The 24,643-nt window shown below is 43.8% G+C and overlaps 1 protein-coding gene across 1 annotated transcript in view; it reads left to right on the top strand.

Annotated features, from left to right (window-relative positions):
* Window positions 1-4,575: 4,575 nt before the first annotated feature.
* Window positions 4,576-24,643, top strand: part of TGM6 (transglutaminase 6) — a 36,281-nt gene continuing 16,213 nt past the window's right edge. The window contains 8 exon segments of the mRNA XM_024743042.1: window positions 4,576-4,884; window positions 5,674-5,721; window positions 5,723-5,794; window positions 7,297-7,428; window positions 8,903-9,080; window positions 9,605-9,743; window positions 13,320-13,423; window positions 13,502-13,742. Coding sequence (XP_024598810.1) covers window positions 4,576-4,884; window positions 5,674-5,721; window positions 5,723-5,794; window positions 7,297-7,428; window positions 8,903-9,080; window positions 9,605-9,743; window positions 13,320-13,423; window positions 13,502-13,742 — 1,223 coding nt within the window.

The following is a 24,643-nucleotide window of genomic DNA, read 5'->3' as shown; positions in this document are numbered from 1 at the left end:
GGGGAGGAGGGAGACGCAAGAGGGAAGAGATATGGGAATATATGTATATGTATAACTGATTCACTTTGTTATAAAGCAGAAACTAACACACCATTGTAAAGAAATTATACCCCAATAAAGATGTTTAAATATGTATATATTTCATCATTAGTGTATAGGAATGCAAGAGATTTCTGTGCATTAATTTTGTACCCTGAAACTTTACCAAATTCAGTGATTAGCTGTACTAGTTTTCTGTTGGGATCTTTAGGATTGTCTATGTATAGTATCATGTCATCTGCAAAGAGTGACAGTTTTACTTCTTTTCCAATTTGTATTCCTTTTATTTCTTTTTCTTCTCTGATTGCTGTGGCTAGGACTTCCAAAGCTTGTTGAAAAATAGTGGTGAGAGTGGACATCCTTGCCTTTTTCCTGATCTTAGAGGAAATGCTTTCAGTTTTTCACCATTGAGAACGATGTTTGCTGTGGGTTTGTCATATATGCCCTTTATTATGTTGAGGTAGGTTCCCTCTATGCCCACTTTCTGGAGAGTTTTTATCATAAATTGGTGTTGAAATTTGTCAAAAGCTTTTTCTGCTTCTATTGAGATGATCATATGGTTTTTTTTCTTTAATTTGTTAATATGGTGTATCACATTGATTCATTTGCCTATATTGAAGAATCCTTGCCTCCGTGGGATACATCCCACTTGATCATGCTGTATGATCCTTTTAATGGGTTGTTGGATTCTGTTTGCTAGCATTTTGTTGAGGGTTTTTGCATCTATATACATCAGTGATTTTGATCTGTAATTTTCTTTTTGTTGTAGTATCTTTTTCTGGTTTTGGTATCAGGGTGATGCTGGCCTCATAGAATGAGTTTGGGAATGTTCCTTCCTCTGCAGCTTTTTGGAAGAGTTTGAGAAGGTTGGGTGTTAGCTCTTCTCGAAATGTTTGATAGAATTCACCTGTGAAGCCATCTGGTCCTGGACTTTTGTTTGTTGGAAGTTTTTTAATCACAGTTTCAATTTTCTTACTTGTGATTTGTCTGTTCATATTTTCTATTTTTTCCTGGTTCAGTCTTGGAAGGTTATATCTTTCTAAGAATTTGTCCATTTCTTCCAGGTTGTCCATTTTATTGGCATACAGTTACTTGTAGTACTCTCTTAGGATGCTTTGTACTTCTGTGGTGTCTGTTGTAACTTCTCCTTTTTCATTTCTAATCTTATTGATTTGTGTCCTCTTTTTCTTGATGAGTCTGGTTAATGGTTTATCAATTTTCTTTATCTTCTCAAGAAACAGCTTTTAGTTTTATTGATCTTTGCTGTTGTTTTCTTTGTTTCTATTTCATTTATTTCTGCTCTGATCTTTATGATTTCTTTCCTTCTGCTAACTTTGGGTTTCGTTTGTTCTTCTTTCTCTAGTTCCTTTAGGTGTAAGGTTAGATTGTTTATTTGAGATATCTCTTGTTTCTTGAGGTAGGCTTGTATAGCTATAAAGTTCCCTCTTAGAACTGCTTTTGCTGCATCCCATAGGTTTTGGATCATCGTGTTTTCATTGTCATTTGTCCGTAGGTATTTTTTTATTTCCTTTTTGACTTCTTCAGTGATCTCTTGGTTATTTAGTAACATATTGTTTAGCTTCTGTGTGTTAGTGATTTTTACGGTTTTTTTTCCCTGTAATTTATTTCTAATCTCATAGCGTTGTGGTCAGAAAAGATGCTTGATATGATTTCAATTTTCTTAAATTTACTGAGGCTTGATTTGTGACCCAAGATGTGATATATCCTGAGGAATGTTCCATGCACACTTGAGAAGAAAGTGTAATCTGCTGTTTTTGGATGGAATGTCCTATAAATATCAATCAAATCCATCTGGTCTGTTGTGTCATTTAAAGCTTCTGTTTCCTTTTTTATTTTCAATAATCTGTCCATTGGTGTAAGTGAGGTGTTAATGTCCCCCCCTATTATTGGGCTACTGTCAATTTCCTCTTTTATATCTGTTAGAAGTTGCCTTATGTATTGATGTGCTCTTATGTTGGGTGCATATATATTTATAATTGTCATAGCTTCTTCTTCTATTGATCCCTTGATCATTATGTAGTGTCCTTCCTTGCTTCTTGTAACATTTTTAATTTTAACGTCTATTTTATCTGATATGAGTATTGCTACTCCAGCTTTCTTTTGATTTCTATTTGCATGGAATATCTTCTTCCATCCCCTCTCTTTCAATCTGTATGTGTCCCTAGATCTGAAGTGGGTCTCTTGTAGACAGCATATATATGGGTCTTGTTTTTGTGTCCATTCAGCAAGACTGTGTTTTGGCTGGAGCATTTAATCCATCGATATGTATGTTCCTATGACAATTTTCTTAATTGTTTTGGGTTTGTTTCTGTAGGTCCTTTTCTTCTCGTGTGTTTCCCACTTAGAGAAAATCCTTTAGCATTTGTTGTAGAGCTGGTTTGGTGGTGCTGAATTCTATTAGCTTTTGCTTGTCTGTAAAGCTTTGGATTTCTCCATCAAATCTGAATGAGATCCTTACCGGTTAGAGTAATCTTGGTTGTAGGTTCTTCCCTTTCATCACTTTAGGTAAATCTGCCACTCCCTTCTGGCTTGTAGAGTTTCTGCTGAGAAATCAGCTGTTAACCTTATGGGAGTTCCCTTGTATGTTGTCATTTTTCCCTTGCTGCTTTCAATAATTTTTCTTTGTCTTTAATTTTTGCCAATTTGATTACTATGTGTCTCCGCATTTTTCTCCTTGGGTTTATCCTGTTGGGACTTGCTGCACTTCCTGGACTTGAGTAGCTATTTCCTTTCCCATGTTAGTGAAATTTTCGACTATAATCTCTTCAAATATTTTCTCGCCTCCTTTCTCTCTCCCTTCTCCTTCTTGGACCCCTATAATGCGAACGTTGTTGCATTTAATGCTCTTCAAGAGGTCTCTTAGGCTGTCTTCATTTCTTTTCATTCTTTTTTCTTTATTCTGTTCTGCAGCAGTGAATTCCTCCATTCTGTCTTCCAGGTCACTTGTCCGTTCTTCTGCCTCAGTTTGTCTGCTATTGATTCCTTCTAGTGTAGTTTTCATTTCAGTTATTGTATTGTTCATCTCTGTTTGTTTGTTCTTTAATTCTTCTAGGTCTTTGCTAAACATTTATTGCATCTTCTCCATCTGTGCCTCCATTGTTTTTCCAAGGTCCTGTTTCATCTTCACTATCATTATTCTGAATTCTTTTTCTGGAAGTTTGCCTATCTCTACCTCATTGAGTTGTTTTTCTGGGGTTTTATCTTGTTCCTTTATCTGGTACATAGCCCTCTACCTTTTCATCTTGTCTATCTTTCTGTGAATGTGGTTTTTGTTCCACAGGCTGCAGGACTGTAGTTCTTCTTGCTTCTGCTGTCTGTTGTCTGGTAGATGAGGCTACCTAAGAGGCTTGTGCAGGTCTCCTGATGGGAGGGACTGGTGGTGGGTGGAGCTGACTGTTGCTCTGGTGGGCAGAGCTCAGTAAAACTTTAATCCGCTTGACTGCTGATGTTCCCTCTTGTTGGTTGTTTGGCCTGAGGCAACCCAACACTGGAGCCTCCCTGGGCTCTTTGATGGGGCTAATGGCAGCCTCTGGGAGGGCTCATGCCAAGGAGTACTTCCCAGAATTTCTGCTGCCAGTGTCCTTGTCCCCACGGTGAGCCACAGCCACCCTCCTGCCTCTGCACGAGACCCTCCAACACTAGCCAGTAGGTCTGGTTCGGTCTCCCCTGGGTTCACTGGCCTTCCCCTGGGTCCTGATGCACACACTATTTTGTGTGTTCCCTCCAAGAGTGGAGTCTCTGTTTCACGCAGTCCTGTCAAAGTCCTGCAGTCGAATCCTGCTACCCTTCAAAGTCTGATTCTCTATGAATTCCTCCTCCTGTTGCAGGACCCCCAGGTTGGGAAGCCTGACGTGAGGCTCAGAACCTTCACTCCAGTGGGTGGACTTCTGTGGTATAAGTGTTCTCCAGTCTGTGAGTCACACACCCAGCAGTTATGGGATTAGATTTTGTTGTGATTGTGCCCCTCCTACCGTCAAATTATGGCTTCTCATTTGTCTTTGGTTGTGGGGTATCTTTTTTGGTGACTTCCAGTGTCTTCCTGTCGATAATTGTCCAGCCGCTAGTTGTGATTCTGGTGTTCTCGCTAGAGGGAGTGAGAGCACGTCTTTCTACTCCACCATCTTTGTTCAGGCTCCTGGAGGCTTTTGATGATAGCTTTCTGGGGATGGTTGGAAGGTGCTGCCAGCAGGCAGTGGGACAGATGAGATGACAACTCTGGAATCCTAGGCACACCAAGAAATCCAGAGCTCTGGAAGGGTATAGAAGTTCATCAGGCATTTTTGGAGTCCATGCTTTCCTTTGCTGATCAGACAGAAGGCACACTTTTGTTTCAAAGAGTGCTTTTACTTCCTCCTTGATCCAGGAAGTGGGTGGAAGTCAGGACAGCTAAAGTGGACCCCTCTCTACAGCTGGCCCTCTTGCATCTTGGTCAGGCCCTTCCCCACAGCAGTGTCCCAGCAGCTCAGGGCCTGAATGTTGGTCTTCCAGGTCTGTAGCTTTTCCCTTTCTCCAGAGATGAGCTTCCTGTGGGTGGCTGGGTCTCCTGATTCCCTCTCCTCTCTGCCGGGACCCCAGGCTTCTGAGGCCCTCTGCACCAAAGCTGTGTTCTAGACATCGGAGCTGGAGGAGAGCAATGCCTGGATGGCAGTGAAGGAGGCTCATATGGAGAACACCATGGCCATCAGCCTCACCAACCCTCCAGATGCTGTCATTGGCTGCTACCAGCTGAGCACCAAAGTTTCCTCTCGCTGCAAACACAGTAACCAGAAGCTGGGCGAGTTTGTTCTGCTTTTCAACCCATGGTGCCCAGATAGAAGCTCCTGAGTCCAAGGCTGAGGTTTTCCTGGAAGCTGTCCTTCAGGAAGTCCTGGGAGGCAAGTTAGGGACAGGGAGATGAATGCCAAGAGCTTGGCAAGAGTGGGCCCAGGAGGAGACAGGCATGGGACAGAGGAAGCTGGTAGCAGATGTTCCAAACCTGCCGTGACAGAGGGGCAGGTATTAGTGGGTTCTGGTGTATGGAGGCCAGTGGGAAAGGAGGGGGCTAATGGAAGGGGAGGCCTAGGATTGGGTAAGAGCCAGGTTTCAGCTACCAGACAGCCTTGATTTAGTCCCAGCTTTGCTAAGTTGCTTCCCTCTGAGTCTCAGTTTCCTCACCTGTAATATGGGAATAACAGTGCCTACCTCTTAGTGTTATGGTGAGAAACCATAGAACTAATGTTTGTAATATGCAAGGCACATCTTAAGGAGTACTGGGGTCAGTATTCTTATTAAGGGGTAAGTCAGTAAGCAGTAGCCTGGATCAGTATTCTTATTAATGTTTAAGAAATATGAACCTTCCATTGTCATTAAATCAGGTCACTCGAAAGCATCAGGACTTCTAAATTCCCTCCATCTGGGGCTGGGTTGGGGGTGGTCCCTGCCTGGGGAAAGACCGGCCAGGTGGAGTAGTGCTTGGCCGGGAGGCAGCCTGGGAGCCAGCAAGCCCCTCTTGACCTCTCCTGCCCCAGCAGCCTCTAGGCGCCATCCTGCAGCTGAGCCCTGGTGTAGCCCTTTCCCCAGGCCAGTGAGGCCAGACTCCGTGCCCACGCCAGACCCGACCACTGTCTTTCAGAGGATGATGTGTTTCTGGCCACAGAGGAAGAGAGACAGGAGTACATACATGCTCAATGACAGCGGGATCATCTTCCGAGGAGTGGAGAAGCACATCCGAGCCCAAGGCTGGAACTTCAGGAAGGTCTCCAGGGACCCAGGCCAGAAAGGGGACTGAGAGTCATAAGAGACAGAAGCGGGGCTGGGGAGATGAGAAAAGTCAGTGCAGGAGCCATTCTGTCTGCCCTCTTCTTCCCAGGAGGGACAAGCTGGGCTGACTCTTAGACCAAGTCCACTTCTCCAGTCTCTACTACTAGTTGTGCTGGGTCCTTGGGAAGGGGTGCTACATTGGGTACAAATAAATAGCTTAGATCAGGGGCTCTCAATCTTGAGTGTGCACCAGAAGGCCACCGAGGGCTCGTTAAAACACACAGGTGGCTGGGCCCCAACTCCCCAAGTTGCTGATTCACTAGGTCTGAGGTGGGGCCTGAGAGTCTGTATTTCTAGCAAGTTACCAGGTGCTGCTGCCGTCGCTGGCCTGGAACCACATTTTGAGAGCCCCTGACTTAGATAAGTAGCTACAATACAAGGTGAGATGTTGTGGGAGGGGGTGGAGGCAGTTGGAAAGGTAGAGATGGGAGCAGAGGGAGTTCAGAAGGTCATGAAGGGAAACTCCACTTCAGGATTGCAGAAGGCTTCATGATATTGGGGTGGAGCCCCCAAAGTCGGGCAGGATCTGGACAGGCAGAGGGAAGAGCAGACAGAGCAGTGGAGGAGGGGAGCCAGAGAGTAGTGGAGGTTCTGTAGAGGAGCTCTGTCTGCCCGGGCTCCAGGCAAGTCGAGAGCCTTGACTGTCAGACTGAGGAGCTGGGGGTTGAAAGCATCTGGGGCTCAGGGGCTGGGCAGGGATGATATACCAGAGAGTTCAAGGTCCATCTAAGGGTAACCCCATCTCAGCATCCACTTCGTTTTTTTTGTTTGTTTTGTGTGTGTGTGTGTGTTGTATGCGGACCTCTCACTTCTGTGGCCTCTCCCGCTGCGGAGCACAGGCTCCGGATGAGCAGGCTCAGTGGCCATGGCTCACAGGCCCAGCCACTCCGCGGCATGTGGGATCTTCCCGGACCAGGGCACGAACCCGTGTCCCCTGCATCGGCAGGCGGACTGTCAATCACTGCACCACCAGGGAAGCCCAGCATCCACTTCTTATTGCCACAGAGGAAAGTGAGCCCAGGGTTCCCGGACCTTCCCAATTTTCAAAGACCAGAAATCTTAATTTGTATGTGAAAATCCCCCAGTTTTTAAATGTTGTCAACTAAGTCATTTGGAAACATTATGTAAACCAGTGGGATCAATGTGGCTCCAGAGTCCCAGTTTATCATGAACTTTACTGTGGTTCGTGGGGAGCCATGGGCCTACTGAACAGGGGAGGGAGGTGATTAAGGCTGAGCTTCTGGTTCCCAGTGACTCTTTGAAAGAGGGTTTTTGAGACTTGGGTGTGCTCTGTTGTGTCCCTGGAGGGGGTGGACGGGTGGGCAGTGGGGTAGGCAAACTCCCTGCACAAAACAGTGACTGACTAGGGAAGGGTTGTGAGAGGGTCTGAAGTGTAGGTGTGGCTCTGGCCTCTAAGAACAGCCTCTCTGGGGGCAGTTTGAGGAGGACATCCTGAACATCTGCTTCTGCATCCTGGACCGAAGCCCTAGTCACCAAGATGACCCAGCCACCACCAAAGCGTCCCACTGCTACGACCCCATCTACGTCACTGGAGCCATCAGCGCCATGGTAAGGAGCCCAGCTATCCCTGCATGCACACTCCCTTGTGGGTCCCCAGGCCAACTCCAGGGTCACACCCTAAGATTTTCCCCATCACCTCTTGTTTTAATTCTCTATTGCTGCATAACAAATCACCCCAAAACTCAATGGTATAAAACAGCCATTTACTATGTTGACAACTTTGCAAATCAGGGACTTGGTCAGGGCAACGTGAGGACAGAACACCTCTGTTCCAAGCTGCTTCAGCTGGGTGTGTCTGAATGGCTGCAGATGTCTGGAATGGTTTGACGGGACCATATATCTAGGGCATTTGCTCCAACAGTCAATGTTTCCTTGGTTCTCTTCCATGCTGTGTCTGCTGGAACTGGAGTGCCCAGGTGGCTTGCTCACTCTCATGTCTGGCCCCTGGGCTGGGATGGTTGGAAGAGCTGGGTCTGGCCAGTCATCGCTCTGTGTCTCCATGCAGCCTTTCCACATGGCTAGGTTGGGCTTCCTCAAAGCATGGCAGTCTCAGGGTAATCAGATAAGGCAGCTGGCTTCTCCCCAAGCGATTATTCTAAAATTAAGTGGAAGCTGCCAGTCTCATAAAGCCTGGGCCTGGAAACAGGCACAACATCACTTCCACCATGGTCATTAATCAAAGCAGTCACAAGCCAACCCAGATTCAGGGAGAGGGTACACAGAACCTCCTTGCTGTGAGAGGATTGCCATCTTTAATCTATTACATGCCAGTGCTTCCTCCTCGGAAGGTAGCCAGAGGGCCTACTAGCTCTCTCTATAGCAAGTAGGTGTTAAGATCAGTGGGTGGGTAACTGTGATTCCAAAAATGGGCAAAGCTGTTTTTCCTCATATTTGATACTCTCAAATCCTCAAGGCTTCAGAGACATGTTGGAGCACAGAGAATCAAAAGCAGTGACCAGTCCCGAACAGTAGAGTGGTACAACCCTGTAGGATAGCGGTACAGGCTCCCAAGTCAAAGTCCTGAACTCCTGAACCCCTTTTGCTAACTTGCTGTGCGATTTGAGCAAGTGCCCTAACCTCTATGAATCTCAGTTTCCTCATCTGAAAAAAAAAGGAAATAATAGAACCTACATCATAGACTAATATAGATTAATATAATGTGTGCTAAGCCCTTAGAATAGTGTCTGGCACACGGTAAACATTTAATGAATGTTAAGCATCTCTATAACTAACATTACCACCAACAGTCCCAAAAAACAGATTACTTAAAACAGGAAATGCTCTAAAACTGAATACAATTTTCAGCAATAGAGCATCCCAATGGAAAATAACTGAAAATGATAAATGGTACCAAAAAGTAGGTATTTTAAAACAGCAGATGGCCCCAATTTTCAGACAATTTAAAAACAAGGGGTGGCCCCAAATAAATGGGTGGCCCAAAGTTGGAGACGATTTTACGATGGCAATGTTCCTGAAGAGGGAAGCCCTGCCTGGTGGTGGACTTTTGGCCTCCTCTGCCCAGGTGAACAGCAACAACGACCAGGGCGTGGTACAAGGCCAGCGGCAGGGCAAGTATGGTGGCGGCACCAGCCCACTGCATTGGCGTGGCAGCGTGGCCATTCTGCACAAGTCGTTCAAGGGCAGGTTCAAGCCAGTCAGATACGGCCAGTGCTGGGTCTTTGCTGGAGTCATGTGTACAGGTACCCTGGGAAAGAAGTTCCCCAACCCCTAGTCAGCTCAGTTTGCATTTGTTTCCATATATTTGCATAGGCATTCCTCCCCCAACAAAAAAAATCTTTCTTTATTAGTGATGGGGAAATAGAAGTCTGGGTAATGAAGAGAGAAACCAGATCCCTCATTTATGTGACTTTTGATCTTTTATTTTACAGGAGTCCCACCTCTCAAGCCCACTGAGTGCCCTTGAGTGAGTCTTGTGGTCCTGGGTCCTCAGTCCCTACAGGCTATTATGGCTATTATAGGGTTATTATATGGCTTCCAAGGTCCTGCCAGCCTCAGAGCCCATCTATTCAAATGGGGGTGGTGGTGGTGACTCTAGAAGTCCCCTGAGAGAATGTACAGGAGATGGAGGTGTTTCTCAGAGTGGAGACGAGAGTCGGCCCTGGCAAAGATAGGGAGGGGGCTGTGGCCAGACCTGAGGCAGGCGGTCTGCTAGGGGAGGCCACACCACTCCTCCCTGAGTCTGGGGTCCCGGCCTGTCCTGGAGTCTTGCAAGCATCCTGCTCTTCACTCCTTGGGTGCTTGGGGATTTTGACATGGGTTGTGTCAGGCAGGAACCTGAGTGTGGACAAGTACATGGACTCCTTCGGGTGGACACTGGAGGACTTGATGGAGGACAGCATGTGGTGGCTCCTCAGCCGCTGGCTCCCAGGGGCGCCCTGAGGCCCTCCCAGATGGAGCTCAGCTCCACTGAGTCTGAGCCAGTTCTGGAAGTGGTGACAGGTGCCCAGCAGAGGGGGTGGTCCCTGGCAGGGTGACTCCTCTTCTGAGATACAGGGGTCTTTGGACACATGACTCAGAAGCCAAGAGGTGGGGTCAGGATTTGACAGCCTTGTACCCCTGGCTCTCCGCTCTGCAGGGCTATGAGCCCTCCCCTAGACACCTGTGACTTGCAGGTGGGGCCAAGTCCCGCCCCTGCAGAGTCACCTCTGTATCCCACTCCTGCTGTCTGTCAGCTGCCTGTGCACTGAGCTGTGTCTCAGGCGGGAAACAAGCTCCTTTCTCAGCTCAAGCAAAACTCTTTGCACAAAGCTTTACAAAGTTCATTTTGATTTGATTTTTTAAAGTAGGAGATACATTCATGTGCTTTAACATTCAAAAGGTACAGAATGGGCTACAGTGTAAGTCTCCCTCTCTCCATTGCTAGCCTCCCCCTCCTCCTTCTGGACACAACACCAGAGAGAAGCCCTGCAGCTACAGGGGCACACATATGCACAATCCCCACACACCCCCACTTCCCCTCACTTAATATCAGCAGCATAATGTAAACTGTTCATTTTGCTCTACATGAAACAGTTCCATATTGGTACATACAAGGTTTCCTCTCTTTTTATTCTTAATTAATTAATTAATTAATATTTTATTTTTGGCTGCATTGGGTCTTCGTTGCTGCGCGCGGGCTTTCTCTAGTTGCGGCGAGCAGGGGCTACTCCGTTGCGGTGCGCGGGCTTCTCATTGAGGTGGCTTCTCTTTTTGCAGAGCACGGGCTGTAGACGCGCGGGCTTCAGTAGTTGTGGCTCGCGGGCTTAGCTGCTCCGCGGCGTATGGGATCTTCCTCCACCAGGGCTCGAACCTGTGTCCCCTGCAGTGGCAGGTGGATTCTTAATCAATGCATCACCAGGGAAGTCCCCTTATTTTTTATAGTGTTTAAAAAGTAGCAACACCGTGCCCAGTGAGCACCTCGTCTACGCCAGACCCAGTTGTGCTGCACATGCAGGCTGACCTCATTTTATTACTCTTCTTTTTATTGTGCTTCACAGACATTGCATTTTTTTCTTTCTTTTTTTTTTTTTTGCGGTACACGGGCCTCTCACTGCTGTGGCCTCTCCCGTTGCGGAGCACAGGCTCCAGGCGCGCAGGCTCAGCGGCCATGGCTCACGGGCCCAGCCGCTCCACGGCATGTGAGATCCTCCCAGACCGGGGCACAAACCCGCGTCCCCTGCATCGGCAGGCAGACTCTCAACCACTGTGCCACCAGGGAAGCCCCAGACATTGCATTTTTTTACAAATTGAAGGTTTGTGGTCTATTGGCATCATTTTTCCAACAGCTTCATTAAAGTATGTACATTGTTTTATTAGACGTAATGCTATTGCACACTTAATAGATTACAGCATACTGTAAGCATAACTTTTATATGCACTGGGAAACCAAAAAAGTTTGTGTGACTTGCTTTATTGCTGTATCCACATTTTATCCACATGTAGTGGTCTGGAACCTAATCCACAATATCTCCAAGGTGTACCTGTGTACTAATTCATTCCTCCAAACAACCTTGTAAGCAAGCTAGTATTGTTATCTCTATTTTGCAGATGAGGAAACCAAGGCACAGGGAGGTTAAGTAACTTGTCTAAGGCTCCACAGCTAGTGAGTGGACGAGAAGTTACAAACCTGTCCTGCCTTTCAATTGTACAGCAAAACCATTGTTTATCTAACCACCTCACATGGCTGGACCAAATATTTGCCTTTACAAACAAGGCTTTTGGAAAACCAAAAAGAGGAGAAGGAAAGGGGAGAAGAGAGGCAGAGAGATGGTCTGAGGCTGGACACCAGCTTGGGAGGAAGGAGTCCTGGGCACATTCCCCTGGGCGTGGCTGAAGGACATTTTTAAGAAGAGGGCTGCTGAGGCTGGCTGTGTTTCCTTCTGTACTATGTGCTCTTCACTATTCCCCTGCTCTTTAGAAAGTCGACTTTTCTTGGCAACTTACACATGTATAAGCAGACATTCGGATAAGGTTATTCATGGAAGCCTTGTGGATACAGGAGCTCCAAAAAAAATTGCATTCTTTCTTTATGCAGAACAGACAGACCCTTCTTTTCGTTTTGGGGATCTCTGTCGCCATACAGGTTATCCATGTTCTCCCTTTCACCCCCAAATGCTTTTCACAATATTTTCCCAAAGAAGAGTTTGGAGGCCAGAGTAAAGACACCAACCCAGCCCAAGAAGCATTTCTCTCTGCTGCTTCCTTACTGTGTGACCTTGTGCAAATGATGTCACTTTTCCTAATCTCATATTCTCATCTTTAACATAAGAGACTTAAAGCCTAAACGAAGGCCTACAGAACTCTGCATAATATGAAACCTACCTACCCCCGTGCTTGCCGTAGCCCAGAGATATACTTTCTGTTCCTTGAACACACTTTTTTCTTGTCTCAAGAGCCTTTGCACATGCTGTTCCTTCTGTCTGAAACACTGTTCCCTTCACTCTTCCTATGGCTAATTCTTTCCACTTTAAGTCTCATCTTAGATGTCATTTACCTAGAGTAGGTCTCCAGCAGTTATTCCCTAACTCAAGCTCCTCTCTTTCTTCACAGCATTTATTATTACTTTATTGTTTTATTTATTTGTTTATTTATTGTTACTTTATTGTTTTATTTATCTGCTTACTTACTTTTGCCTGTCTCCCTATCTGTCTCCTTTGTTAGAATGTAAGCTGCACAAGAACAAGGATCTTCCGTCTTATTTGCTGTTGTATTTCTGGACCTTGAACAACAGGTTCTAGATATATAGATATAGATATATAGATATAGATATACATACGTATATTTATACATAGAGGCAGGCCTCGGAGATAGTGCCAGTTCAGTTCCAGACCACTTCAATAAAGCAATTTTCACAGTAAAGGAGTCACATGAATTTTTTAATCCAAAAGAGCATATAAAAGTTATGTTTACATTATACTATAGTCTATTAAGCGTGCTATAGCATTATGTCTAAAAAACAATCTACATACCTTAATTTTTTAAAACTTCATTGCTAAATGCTAACTATCGTTTGAGCCTTCAGCATGTTGTATTAGTAACATCAAAGATCACTCATCACAGATCACTATAACAAATACAATAATAATGAAAACGTTTGAAATATTGCAAGAGTTACCAAAATGTGACACAGAGAGACATGAAGTGAGCAAGTGCTATTGGGAAAACAGGGCAGATAGACTTACTTAAGGAAGGGTTGCCATAAACTCTCAATTTGTAAAAAACGCAATATCTATAAAGTGCAATAAGTGAAGTGCAATTTAAAAAGGTCTGCCTGTACGTATATGAATGCTAGGTGCTCTATCATTACAGTTCATGAACGGTTCAAAAAATTCAGCCACAGAGCAGGGCCCAGGGCCTAGCTGGCAACAGGAACTTTCCCTCTCTGGGGGCTCCTCTCTGCTCACCGGAGGCCACCCTGCCCCATCCTCTCTCTGTGGCAGGAATTTCCATGTCTGGAATGAGAGCTGGTTTGTCCGGCAGGACCTGGGCCCCGCTTACAATGGTTGGCAGGTTCTGGATGCCACCCCCAGGGAGGAGAGTGAAAGTACAGGCTTAGGGGGGCAGGTCCTAGACCCCCACTTTTGCTCCCCTGGAGCTGCTCACGCCCACCCCTCCTGCACAGGTGTGTTCCGGTGCGGCCCGGCCTCGGTCACCGCCATCCGCGAGGGCGATGCGCACTTGGCCCACGACAGTCCTTCTGTGTTTGTGGAGGTCAGCGTGGACTACATCACCTGGCTCTGGAATGAGGATGAAGCCAGGAGCGTGTGTCCTCAGACACTAAGTACTGAGAAGATCGGGAGGTGCCTCAGGACCAAGGCAGTGGGCAGCGACTCCTGCGTGGACATCACCAGCCTCTACAAGTATCTGGAAGTTAAGGGCATCTAGCGGCCTCCATCAGCCTCCCCAGTGACCCGGCTGCTGCATAGGGACAACGCGGGCCGCCCCGGGGCCAGGCCGTTTCCCATGTGATATGGTGGTGATAGCCTCCTTCAGTACTGTCTCTGAGATTGAGCCAAGTGCTTTTAGCTTATATTAACAGCTTCCTCTGTTTGCAAGTATATTTCCCACATCTAACAATATCAATAGCTACATTTCCTTTAACATATATGTTCCAGGTACTGTATCAGGTATGCTCACATGTGATAACAATAATTACTAATAATAGTGATGTTAGTAGCAGGTATTATTTATTGAACACCTAGGATACACAGCAATAGGCCCCATGCAAAATAATAATAATATAGCAGCTCCTGCTTATCATCTGCCAAGGCCTAAGCCATGATCACTAATTAATGGTCACCGGTTTACTGAAGAGCCTGTACTTGTTGGGGGTACAAAAACAAAACATGTATTTTTTCTGGTCACTGCCTCTAGCTATAAAAAGTCACCCTTTTCCCCTCCCCCTAAATAACAGGTCCCTTAGCGGTGCTGTGATCTGATCACACACTTTCAGCTGCTCCTGCTTGTTAAAGGAATGTTATTTGGGTAATCAAGACTTCAAGTTCAAACTTGAATCAGAGCTAGTCTCCTCCCCTCCTCTGAGCACGAACTGGAGCGGTGACCCCAGAAGTTTGCTGTAATCGAGGGGCACCAGCTCTAGCTTCCTCCAGCCCCTGCAGTTTACCCTCTAGGGTGGTGGTTTGCAATGCACTGGCGTCACCTGGGGCACAGATTGAACAACAATTACTTCTTGCTCAGGATTCTGTGGGTCAGCCATGTGGGCTGTGCTCAGCTGCAATGGTTCGCACGTGGTGTCTGCTGGGATCTCAAATTTATCTGGGGCCTCAGATGGGACTGCTGGGCTGGCTACTGGAGCCTCTCATGCTCCAGTAGCTAGCCCCGGCTTGTCCACATGGCAGCAATGTGCTCAGCAGGTCAGAATGAAAGCTGCAAGGTCTCTCAAGGCTTCACTCAGAACTTACTATGTCATCTTTGCCACATTCTGTTGGTCAAGCAACAAACACCACCCCAGATTGAAGGGGCAGGAAGTACACTCTACATCTTAATAGGAAGAGTTGCAAAGAAAGTATTATGGCCATTTTAATCTACCACAGCAGCCCTGACTGCACCCTAAGTGAATTGCAGTCTCTAGAGGGTGTGGCCCAGCCATCAGGACTTATAAAAGCTCCCCAGGCAATTCCAACGTGCAGCCAATGTTGAGAACACCGGTCTAAGTCTTCTGGTGTGTTAGGCCAAGAAGGAGGAGGACAGAAGAGTGGAAATGCCTTTGACTTCAGGGAGCGAGGATTCAGTGCCCTAAGGCAGGCAGGTGCTGCTGCCCTAGTTACTCCGTAGCTCAGGGAGGACAGGTGGTGGCTCCGTTACAGCCTGCTGCCTTGGGACTCACTCCTGTGCTGTCCCCAGGCACTGCTGATTTCTTGAGACATTGCCCTCTCTTGCAGTGGAGCCCCCCCCCCCACCCCACTGGCAGTCACACACTTTCCCTCTCATGCATGGAAGTTTTTGTCCCCAGATTCTGGAGGGGTTTGCAAGGCTGTGGCCCCCACACTCATCTAGATGCTGTGACCACCTCCAAAGCTGGTGGGGAGAGTTCTTGATGGGCTGTTACCCACCTGCCATCTCCCTTCAGTTCTGTCCTCTGTGCTCAGGGAACACATGGCTCAATAAGCAGACCTCCCACAAGGATGAAATGCCAGCTTCCCCTTCCTGTAGGCACTCTGCCAGTCTTTACCGGCCAGCTCCTTCCTGCAGGCACCCCTAAACTTTAACATTGATTCTTTTAAACACCCCACAACACACACACACACACACACACACACACACACACACACACTCCCCCAGTTCCTTCTCTAGGAACATGGCCCTTGATGTTGATGACCTTCTCTTCTTCACTGTCTCAGGGTGGGCAGTGAGGGATGGTAGGTGGTAAGGTCTCTTCCAAACTACTACTTCTCTCATAAGTCTTTCAGGTTGATGCCTGGTCCCATCTGCTGGCAGTTTCTAAAACTTAGAATACGGGGTGTTTGGGGTCTCTTATCCTAAGCTTTAGCCATGGCCACATGAGAAATCAACATCCTGTTACAAGATGCCAATAACAGTAGTCACCACTGCTGAGTCCCACTGTGGGCTGGCCATGTTCACATGTTATTTAATTCTATTATTTAACAAATGCTTACAAAGCAGTTCCCACAAGCTTGTAAGGTAGATGCTGGTATAACATTTATTTGTTAGAGGAAAAAGCAGAGGTGCACAGAGGGAAGTAGACTCAGTGAAGGGACACAGCCAGTGAGTAGCGAGTCTGGCTCCAGAGCCCATGCTATTCCTTTACGCTTGGCTGCGCTATCTAATTATAATATTATCTACTGTTGATTGCCCACTGTGGGGCAAGTGATTTTACATCTAGGTTAATAATAATAATAGCATCTAAATATTGTTAAGCATGGTGATAAGCAATGTCTGCACATTATTTCATTTAATATTCATAAAAACCCCGTCTTACATAAGCAAGTTGAAGCATAGGAAGGTTAAGTAACTTCCCCAAGTTTCCAAAACCTAGAAGAGCTGGAATGCTAACCAGAGCCTCTGTGTAATCTCAGAGCCTCTGCCTCTCCACTCTGCTAGACTGCTCCTCTCTTCCATGAGTGCCCACAATGTGCCATGTACCACGCCAGGTTCTTTTATGTGCTCAAGAAATAAAGCATCCCTAAGTGTCAGGCATGATTTAGAGGCAGGGGAGAAAGAGAAGTGACCAGAGGATTCACCATCTGGTGAGCGGACAGCATCAGGATGGTACAGGGTGATCAGCTGTACTGTGTTGGGGAGGCCAGAAGGCTGAGGAAGCCCAGAGGACAGGTTGCTAACCAGCCAGGGAGGAGAGGGCAAGAAGAACATCCATGGGAAGGGATCCTGAAGGGAGTAGATTTAGCCAGGAGATGAAGGGTTGGGAAGGCATTCCAGGAGAGGACCCTATGCATCTTGATTCCAGATTCACTGTAAGCAGTGCTGTTCATCCAAGCCATGGGCATCCCATTCTGTGGATGAAATGCCAGGGCCTGTCTGCTTGCTCCATCCACTGAAGGAGGATACATGATAGAGTAGATTCAGAGTCCTTGGGGACAATGCGCTTTGCCCCTACCACTGAGTCAGCCTGGATGCTGAGCAAAGAGGAACCAGCCTTCCAAGCAAAGGAAACTGTGTACAAAAAACGCACTGGCCGTCCTCAGATTCAGGTGGGCTTTCTGCAACAGGCTTCAGAGTAGAGTGGAGGAAGGCAGCTTCCCCCGCTAACCTTCAGGCAGAGGCACTAAACACAGAGGCAAGATCTTAGTCAGAGGCTGGTGCCAGGGGTTTGCAGGGGAGCCAGGTTGGCAGTTCAACCATCTGCCTCTGGCCCTGCCTGTTAGCTTCTTAGGGCTTCCATAACAAATTACCACAAATGTAGCAGCTTAAACCATCAGAAAGTTATTCTCTCATAGTTCTAGAGGCCAGAAGTTCAAAATCAAGGTTTAGCAGGGCCACACTCCCTCCAAAGGCTCTAGGGGAGAATCTTTCCTTGATTCTTCCAGCTGATGATGGCCCCTGCATTCTTTGGCTTCTGGCTGCATCACTCCAATTTCTGCCTCCACATGGCCTTCTTTCCTCCTATGTGTCTCAAATCTCCATTTCCTTTCTCTTACAATGACATCAATCATAGACTTTAGGTCCCACCGTAAATCCAGGGTGATCCTATCCCAGGATACTTAATTAATCTGCAAAGGCCCTATTTCCAAATAAGGTTATATTCACAGGTACCAGGGGTTAGGACTTGGACATACCAATAGTGGGCACTATTCTGCCCACTACAGCCTGTGAGCGGGGAAGACCATGCACCTGTTGATCAGGGCCTGGCCAGCCAGCACATCCAGTGGCTGTGGGGCTGGAGCTCAGAGGCTGATCCACAGAGACCCAGTGACCAGACCCCAGGGAACTCCCCTTCCACCCTCTCTCTCCCTCTCTGTTACTCTGCTGTCTGTCTCTTTCTACACTTTTCTGCTGTGCCCTTCCTTCTTGCATTTAGTGGGTCCCCCAAGTGTCAGGTAGGAGAGTGGACAAGATGAACAGGAAAGCAGACAGTCCCAGCAGAGCGTGTTGCTGTCCGCCTGCCAAAGTACAAAATGGCCAAGGGAACAGCATGGGGGAAGGCACAGCTTGTTCAGGCAAGAGCAAGTGTGAAAGGGTCATTGGAGACTCCTTTATACCTAAAGGACTTTGCACAGGATGCTTTCTCTGCCTGGGAAGGTCCTGCTGACTTCACCCCAAGTCTGCCTGACCAGGGGTCTCAGGACCCTACTGGCTTCCTTCTAAGTACATATCACAATCTGATATTTGTTTGAATCTTTATTCTTTCCCCACCAACTAGACTGTGAACTCTGGTATGGCTGGAAACCTGACTATTTTGTCTTCTGCTGTATCTCCAGCTCCTGTATCAGCATCTACCACATAGTGATGCTCAATATGGATTTGTATGAATGAATGAATGCAGGCTGATAGCACATAATGGGCTTTGAATGCCTAAGGACTTTGATCCATATGTCGGAAGGCCTTGCTTTATTGATTGTAAGACTGGCTTATGTTATGAGATACATGAGGCACATTTTCACATTTCTCTGTATTGATATATATTTATTGAACATCTGCTGTGTGCCAGGTACCCAGAGAACAAAACATGCATGACCCTTGCCTTAAAGGGGCTAACATTCTAGTGGGGCAGTTAGAAGTTAAGAAGAAGTAAAATAAATAGTATCTCAGATGGTGATAAGTATTCTGGGGGAAAATAAAGCAGAGAAGGATTTTAGGAACAGATTGGGAGGAAGTGAACATTTGTCATTAAAATCAGGTGATCACTAACAGATATCTATAGAAGGCCCACCCAGTAGCAGCAGAATACACATTCCTGGCAAGTCCAAATAGAACATAATCTAGAATTGACCATATGCTCATCCATAAAACAAACCTTAGAAGTTTTAAAGGATGGAAATCATACAAAGTATATTCTCTGATCACAATGGAATAAGATTAGAAATCAAAATCAGAAAGGAATTTGGGGAATGCACAAATATGTGGAAATGAAGCAATACATACACCTAAATAATCAGTGGGTCAAAGAAGAAATCACAAGTGAAATTAGAAAATATTTTGAGATGAAAGTAAATGAAAACACAACATGCCAAAATTTATGAGGTGAGATAAAGCAGTACCTAGAGGGAACTTTATAGCTGTAAATACCTGTATTAAAGAAGAGCGATCTCAAGTAAATAACCTAACCTTCCACCTTAAGAAACTAGAAAAAGTAGAGCAAATAAAACCCAAAGAAAGCAGAAAGAGGAAATAAGAAAGATTAGAGGAGAAATAAATAAAAAACAATGAAGAAAATCAATAAAACCAAAAGTTGATTTTTTAAAGATCAACAAAACTGGCAAATCTTTAGCTAGACAGAGAGAAGACTCATATTACTAAGGTCAGAGAGGACATCACTACCAAACTTACAAAAAAATTATAAGGGGTGTGGTAAAAAAAATAACTAATTGGTCTTTGTCCCCAGTTCCTGGACATGGCTCCTAAAAACCCTTGAAATCTCTGGAGTGATAAGAGTGTCTTTTGTATGGAAATGAGATGACAGGTGGCTGGGGGTCCCCAGGTAGCTCAGGATGGGGCTGGTTGCCAAAAAGGCCAAAACCATGCTTAGAAGATTAGAACTTTACACTTCACCTGAACCTCTGGGGATGGGAAAGGGACAGGAGATTGAGTTAAATGCCAATGGCCAATAATTTAATCAATCATGCCTATATAATTAAACTGTCATAAAACCCCCTAAACACAGGGTGCAGAGAGCTACCAGGTTGGTGAACACATCCAGGAACTAAGAGGGTTATCCTCCCAAAAAGGACATGGAAGCTCCATGCTACCTCCTCCCTCCTTCTACCTTGCCCTATGTTTCTTCTGTTTATCTCTTCTATTTGCCTATTCCTAAGTTATATCCTTTAATATAAATTGGTAATAGTAACTAAACTGTTTTTCTGTTCTGTGAACTGCTCTAGCAAATTACTGAACCTGGGGCCGTCACAGTCATGGTAACCCCCAATTTGTAACCAAGTCAAACAGAAGTGTAGGTAACTTGGGCACCCAATACTTGTGACTGGTGTCTAAATTGCAGGCAGTCTTGGACTGAGCCTTTAAATCTGTGGAATCTGACACTAACTCCAGGTAGTTAGAGTCTGGGTTGAATTCAAATGCAGGACAGCCAGGTGGTGACCAGAGAGTTGGAGAGTTGGTTGGTGTGGAAAACTCCCACACATTTTGTGTCAAAAGAGTTGTGAATAAAACAGTTCATTAGGAGACAGAATGAACAACTATTTACCAACATATTAGATAACTTTAGATAAAATGGACAAATTCCTCTAAGAATTACCAAAACTGCCTCAGGAAGAATTAGAAAATCTGAATAGATTTATAATAAGTAAAGAGATTGGAGTAGTAATTTAAAACTTCCCACAAAGAAAAGACCAGGCCCATATGATGTCACTGGTGAATTCTACCAAACATTAAAAGAAGAGTTAATACCAATTCTTCACAAACTCCTCCCAAAAAATTAGGAGGGAACATTTCCCAATTCTTTCTATGAGGTTAGTATTATCCTGATAGCAAAACCAGATAATGACATCACAAGAAAAGAAAACTAGAGATCAATATCCCTTATGAACATAGAAGCAAAAATTGTCAACAAAAATACTAGCAAAGTGAATCCAACAACACATAAAAAGGATTATATGCCATGACCAAGGGTTTATTACAGGAACGCAAGATGGATTTAACATTGAAAACTAATTAATGTAATATACCATATCAATAGAAAAACTGGACAAAAACCATGTGATCATCTCAATAGATGCAGAAAAATATTTAACAAAATCCAACACACCTTCATGATAAAAAGTTCTTAACAAATTAAGGATAGAAGTGAACTTAGCCTGATAAAAGTCTTCTACAGGTTAACATCATATCTAATGGTAAAAGATTGAATGCTTTCCCCCTAAGATGAGGAAAATACAATGTTGTACACCATTGCCATTTTGTTCAACATTGTGATGGAAGTATTAGCCAAGGAAATTAGTCAAGAAAAAAATAGAGATCTTTTCAACAGTGTTGGGAAAACTGGATATCAACATGTAAAAGAATGAATTTGGACCCTTAGCTTACACCATACACAAAAATTAACTCAAAGTGGATCAAAGACCTAAATGTAAGACATAAAACTATAAAACTCTTAACAGGAAACATAGGAGAAAAGCTTCATGACATTGAATTTGGCAGTGATTTCTTGGATATGATACCAAAGGCAAAGGTAAAAAAGGAAAGACAAATTGGACCTCATCAAACTTTTGTGACATTATCAACAGAGGAAACCTGTAGAATAGGAGGAAATATTTTCAAATCATGTATCTGAAAAGAGGTTAATATCCAGAATATATAGACAACTCTAAACACTCGACAGCAAAAAAAAAAAAAAAAAAAAAAAAAAGAAAAGGATTAAATAATATATTTTATGATTCCACAATGTCCGGAATAGACAACTCTAGAGGGACTCAGATTCCTGGTTGTCTAGGGCAGGGGACGGATCAGATGGGATGACAAGGGGTGTGCGTTTCCTTTCGGTTTCATTTCATGGGCTAATGAAAAAGTTCTATCAAAATCATGGTGATGGACACATAACTCTGAATAGACTGAAAGCCAGTAAACTGTACACCTTAAATGTATGGGAATTCTATCTCACGAAGGCTGTTACCTATTCCCCCACAACCCCGCAAAAAAAAAAAAAAAAAAAAAAAAAAAAAATAGGCAAAGGATTGAATAGACATTTCTCCAAAGAGGGTATACAAATGGCCAATAAGCACATGAAAATATGCTCACATCACTGATCATTATGGAAATGAAAATGAAAACCACAATGAGATACCACCTCATAACAATTAGGGTGGCTACTATCACAGAAGGAAAGAAGTCAGGAAGGAAGGGAAAAAGAAAGGAATAAAGGGATGGAGGAGGAGATGGAAGAAGAAAGTAAGAAAAGCACAAGTGTTGATAAGGATGTGGAGAAATTAGAACACGTGCACTGTTGCTGGGATTTTTATATGGTGCAGCCACTGTGGAAAACAGTATTGAAGTTCTTCATAATATTAAAAATATAATTATCAGATAATCCAGCAATTCCACTTCTGAATATATATCCAAAATAACTGAAAACAGGGACTTGAAGAGATATTATACCCATGTTCATAGCAGCATTATTCACAATAGCTAAAAAAACATGGAAGCCACCCAAGTGTCCATCAAGAGATGAATGGATAAACAAAACACGGTATATACATACAACGGAATATTATTCAACCTTAAAAAGGAAGGAAATTCTAACACATGCTACAAATGGATGAAGCCTTGAAGGCATGATGCTAATGAAATAAGCCAGTCCCACATGGACAAATGCCATACAATTTCACTTGTATGAGGTATATAGAGTAGTGAAATTCTTAAAGACAAGAAGTAGAATGGTGGATGCCAGTGGCTGGGAGAAGAGGGATGGGAAGTTATTTTGTAATGAACACGGAGTTTCAGTTTTGCAAGATGAAAAGAGTTCTGGAAATGGATGATGGTGAAGATAGCACAACAATAGGAATGTACCTAATGCCACTGAAGTGCACACTTAAAAATGGTTAAGATGGTAAATTTTATATTATGTATATTTTACCATAATTTTTTAAAAAATAAAAAGAAAGAAGAAAAAATAAAGTAAAAGAAAGAAAAGGAAGGAAGGTAGGAGGGGAAGGTGGGAGGGAAAGTAAAGAAATAGAAGAATTTCCAGATTTGCAAGGAAGAGGTAAAACTATCTCTATTTGCACATGATATGATCTTGTATATATAAAATCCTAAGGAATCCACTAAAAGTTATTAGAGCCAATAAATGAGTTCAGAAAAATTGTAGAACACAAGATCAATTTTTAAAAATTAATTGTATTTCAGGACACTAGCAATGTATAATCTGAAAATAAAATTAAGAAAACAAATCCATTTACAATAGCATCAAAAATAATAAAATACTTAACAATAAATTTAACAAAAAAAGAGCAAGTCTAGTACACTGAAAACTACAAAACATTGTTGAAAGAAATTAAAGACTTCAGTAAATGGAAAGACATCCCATTTTCATGGATTGAAAGACTTTATTTTTTTAAGGTGGCAATGCCCCAAAATTGACCTACAGAATCCATGAAACCCCTATCAAAGTTCCAGCTAAGTTTTTCCCAAAATTGACAAGCTGTTCCTAAAATTCACTTGGAAATTCAAGGAAACCAGAATAGCCAAAACAATCTTGGAAAAGAAGAACAAAGTTGGAGGGCTCAAACTTCCCAAATTCAAAACTTACTATAAATATACAATAACCCAGATAGTGTGATACTGGCATAAGAATGGACATATAGATCAATGAAATAGAATCCAGAAATAAACTCTTAAAATTATGTTTAATTGATTTTGACAAGGGTGCCAAGACAATTCAGTGGGGAAAGAATGAGAACAGTCTTTCAACAGATGGTGCTGGGACCACTAATTATCCACATGCACAGAATAAAATGGGCCTCCTACATCACACAGTATACAAAAAAATTTACTCAAATGGATCATTGACCTATATCGAAGAGCTAAAATTACAAGCTTTTAGAAGAAAACAGGAGTTAATCTTCATGAGCTTAAGTTAAACAGAACCTTTTTGGATATGACATCAAGAGCATAAATGACAGAAGGAAAAATTGATAAATTGGACTTCATCAAAATTAAAAACTTGTACTACAAATGATACCATCAAGAAAGAAGAAAAGCCCACAGAACAGAAAATATTTGCAAATCATGTATCTAATAAGGTACTTGTATCCATAATATATAAATAATTCTTATAGCTCAGTAATAAATAGATAAATAACCCAATTTTTAAATGGGCAAAGGATTTGAAAGGCCTTTCTCCAAGGACAATATACAAATGACCAATAAACATGAAAAGGTGCTTAGCATCATTAATCATCAGGGAAATGCAAATCAAAACCACAACAACATACCACTTTATATCCACTAGAACTGCTATAAGCAAAAAGACAGACAATAAGAGTTGGTGAGATTGTGGAGCAATTGGAACACTCGTACATTGCTGGTGGGAATGTAAAATGGTGCAAGCTCTTTGACACTTCCTCACAATGTTAAACACAGAGTTAACGTAACAACCTAGCAGATGCACTTCTAGGTATACACCCAAAAGAAATGAAAAATAACATCCACCCAAAAACTTGTACATGAACCTTCATAGCAACATTATTCAAAATAGCTAGAGTGGAAACAACCCTAACATCCGTCAACGGATAAATAAAATGTGGTCTGTCCATACAATGGAGTATTATTTAGCAATAAAAAGGAATCGAGTACTGATGTATGCTACAACATGAATGAACCCTAAAAATATTATGTTAAGTGAAAAAAAAGCCAGTCGCAAAGGACCACACATTGTATGACTCTCTTTATATGAAATGCCCAGAATAGGCAAGTTAGAAATTAAATTAACAGTTGCCTAGGGCTATGGGTGGGGCAGGGAGGAATGGGAAGTGACTGCTAATGGTTACAGAGTTTCTTTGAGGTGACAGAAATTGTTCTGAAATTAGATTGTGGTGATGAGTGCACGACTCTGTGAATGTACTAAAAAACACTGGCTTGTAACCTTTAAACTGGT

The sequence above is a fragment of the Neophocaena asiaeorientalis genome, unplaced genomic scaffold (assembly GCF_003031525.2).
Source record: "Neophocaena asiaeorientalis asiaeorientalis breed wild unplaced genomic scaffold, Neophocaena_asiaeorientalis_V1.1 scaffold82, whole genome shotgun sequence".
Lineage (NCBI taxonomy): Eukaryota > Metazoa > Chordata > Mammalia > Artiodactyla > Phocoenidae > Neophocaena > Neophocaena asiaeorientalis.
Note: the sequence above shows the minus strand (reverse complement) of the source record. Positions and strands in the feature narration are given on the sequence as shown.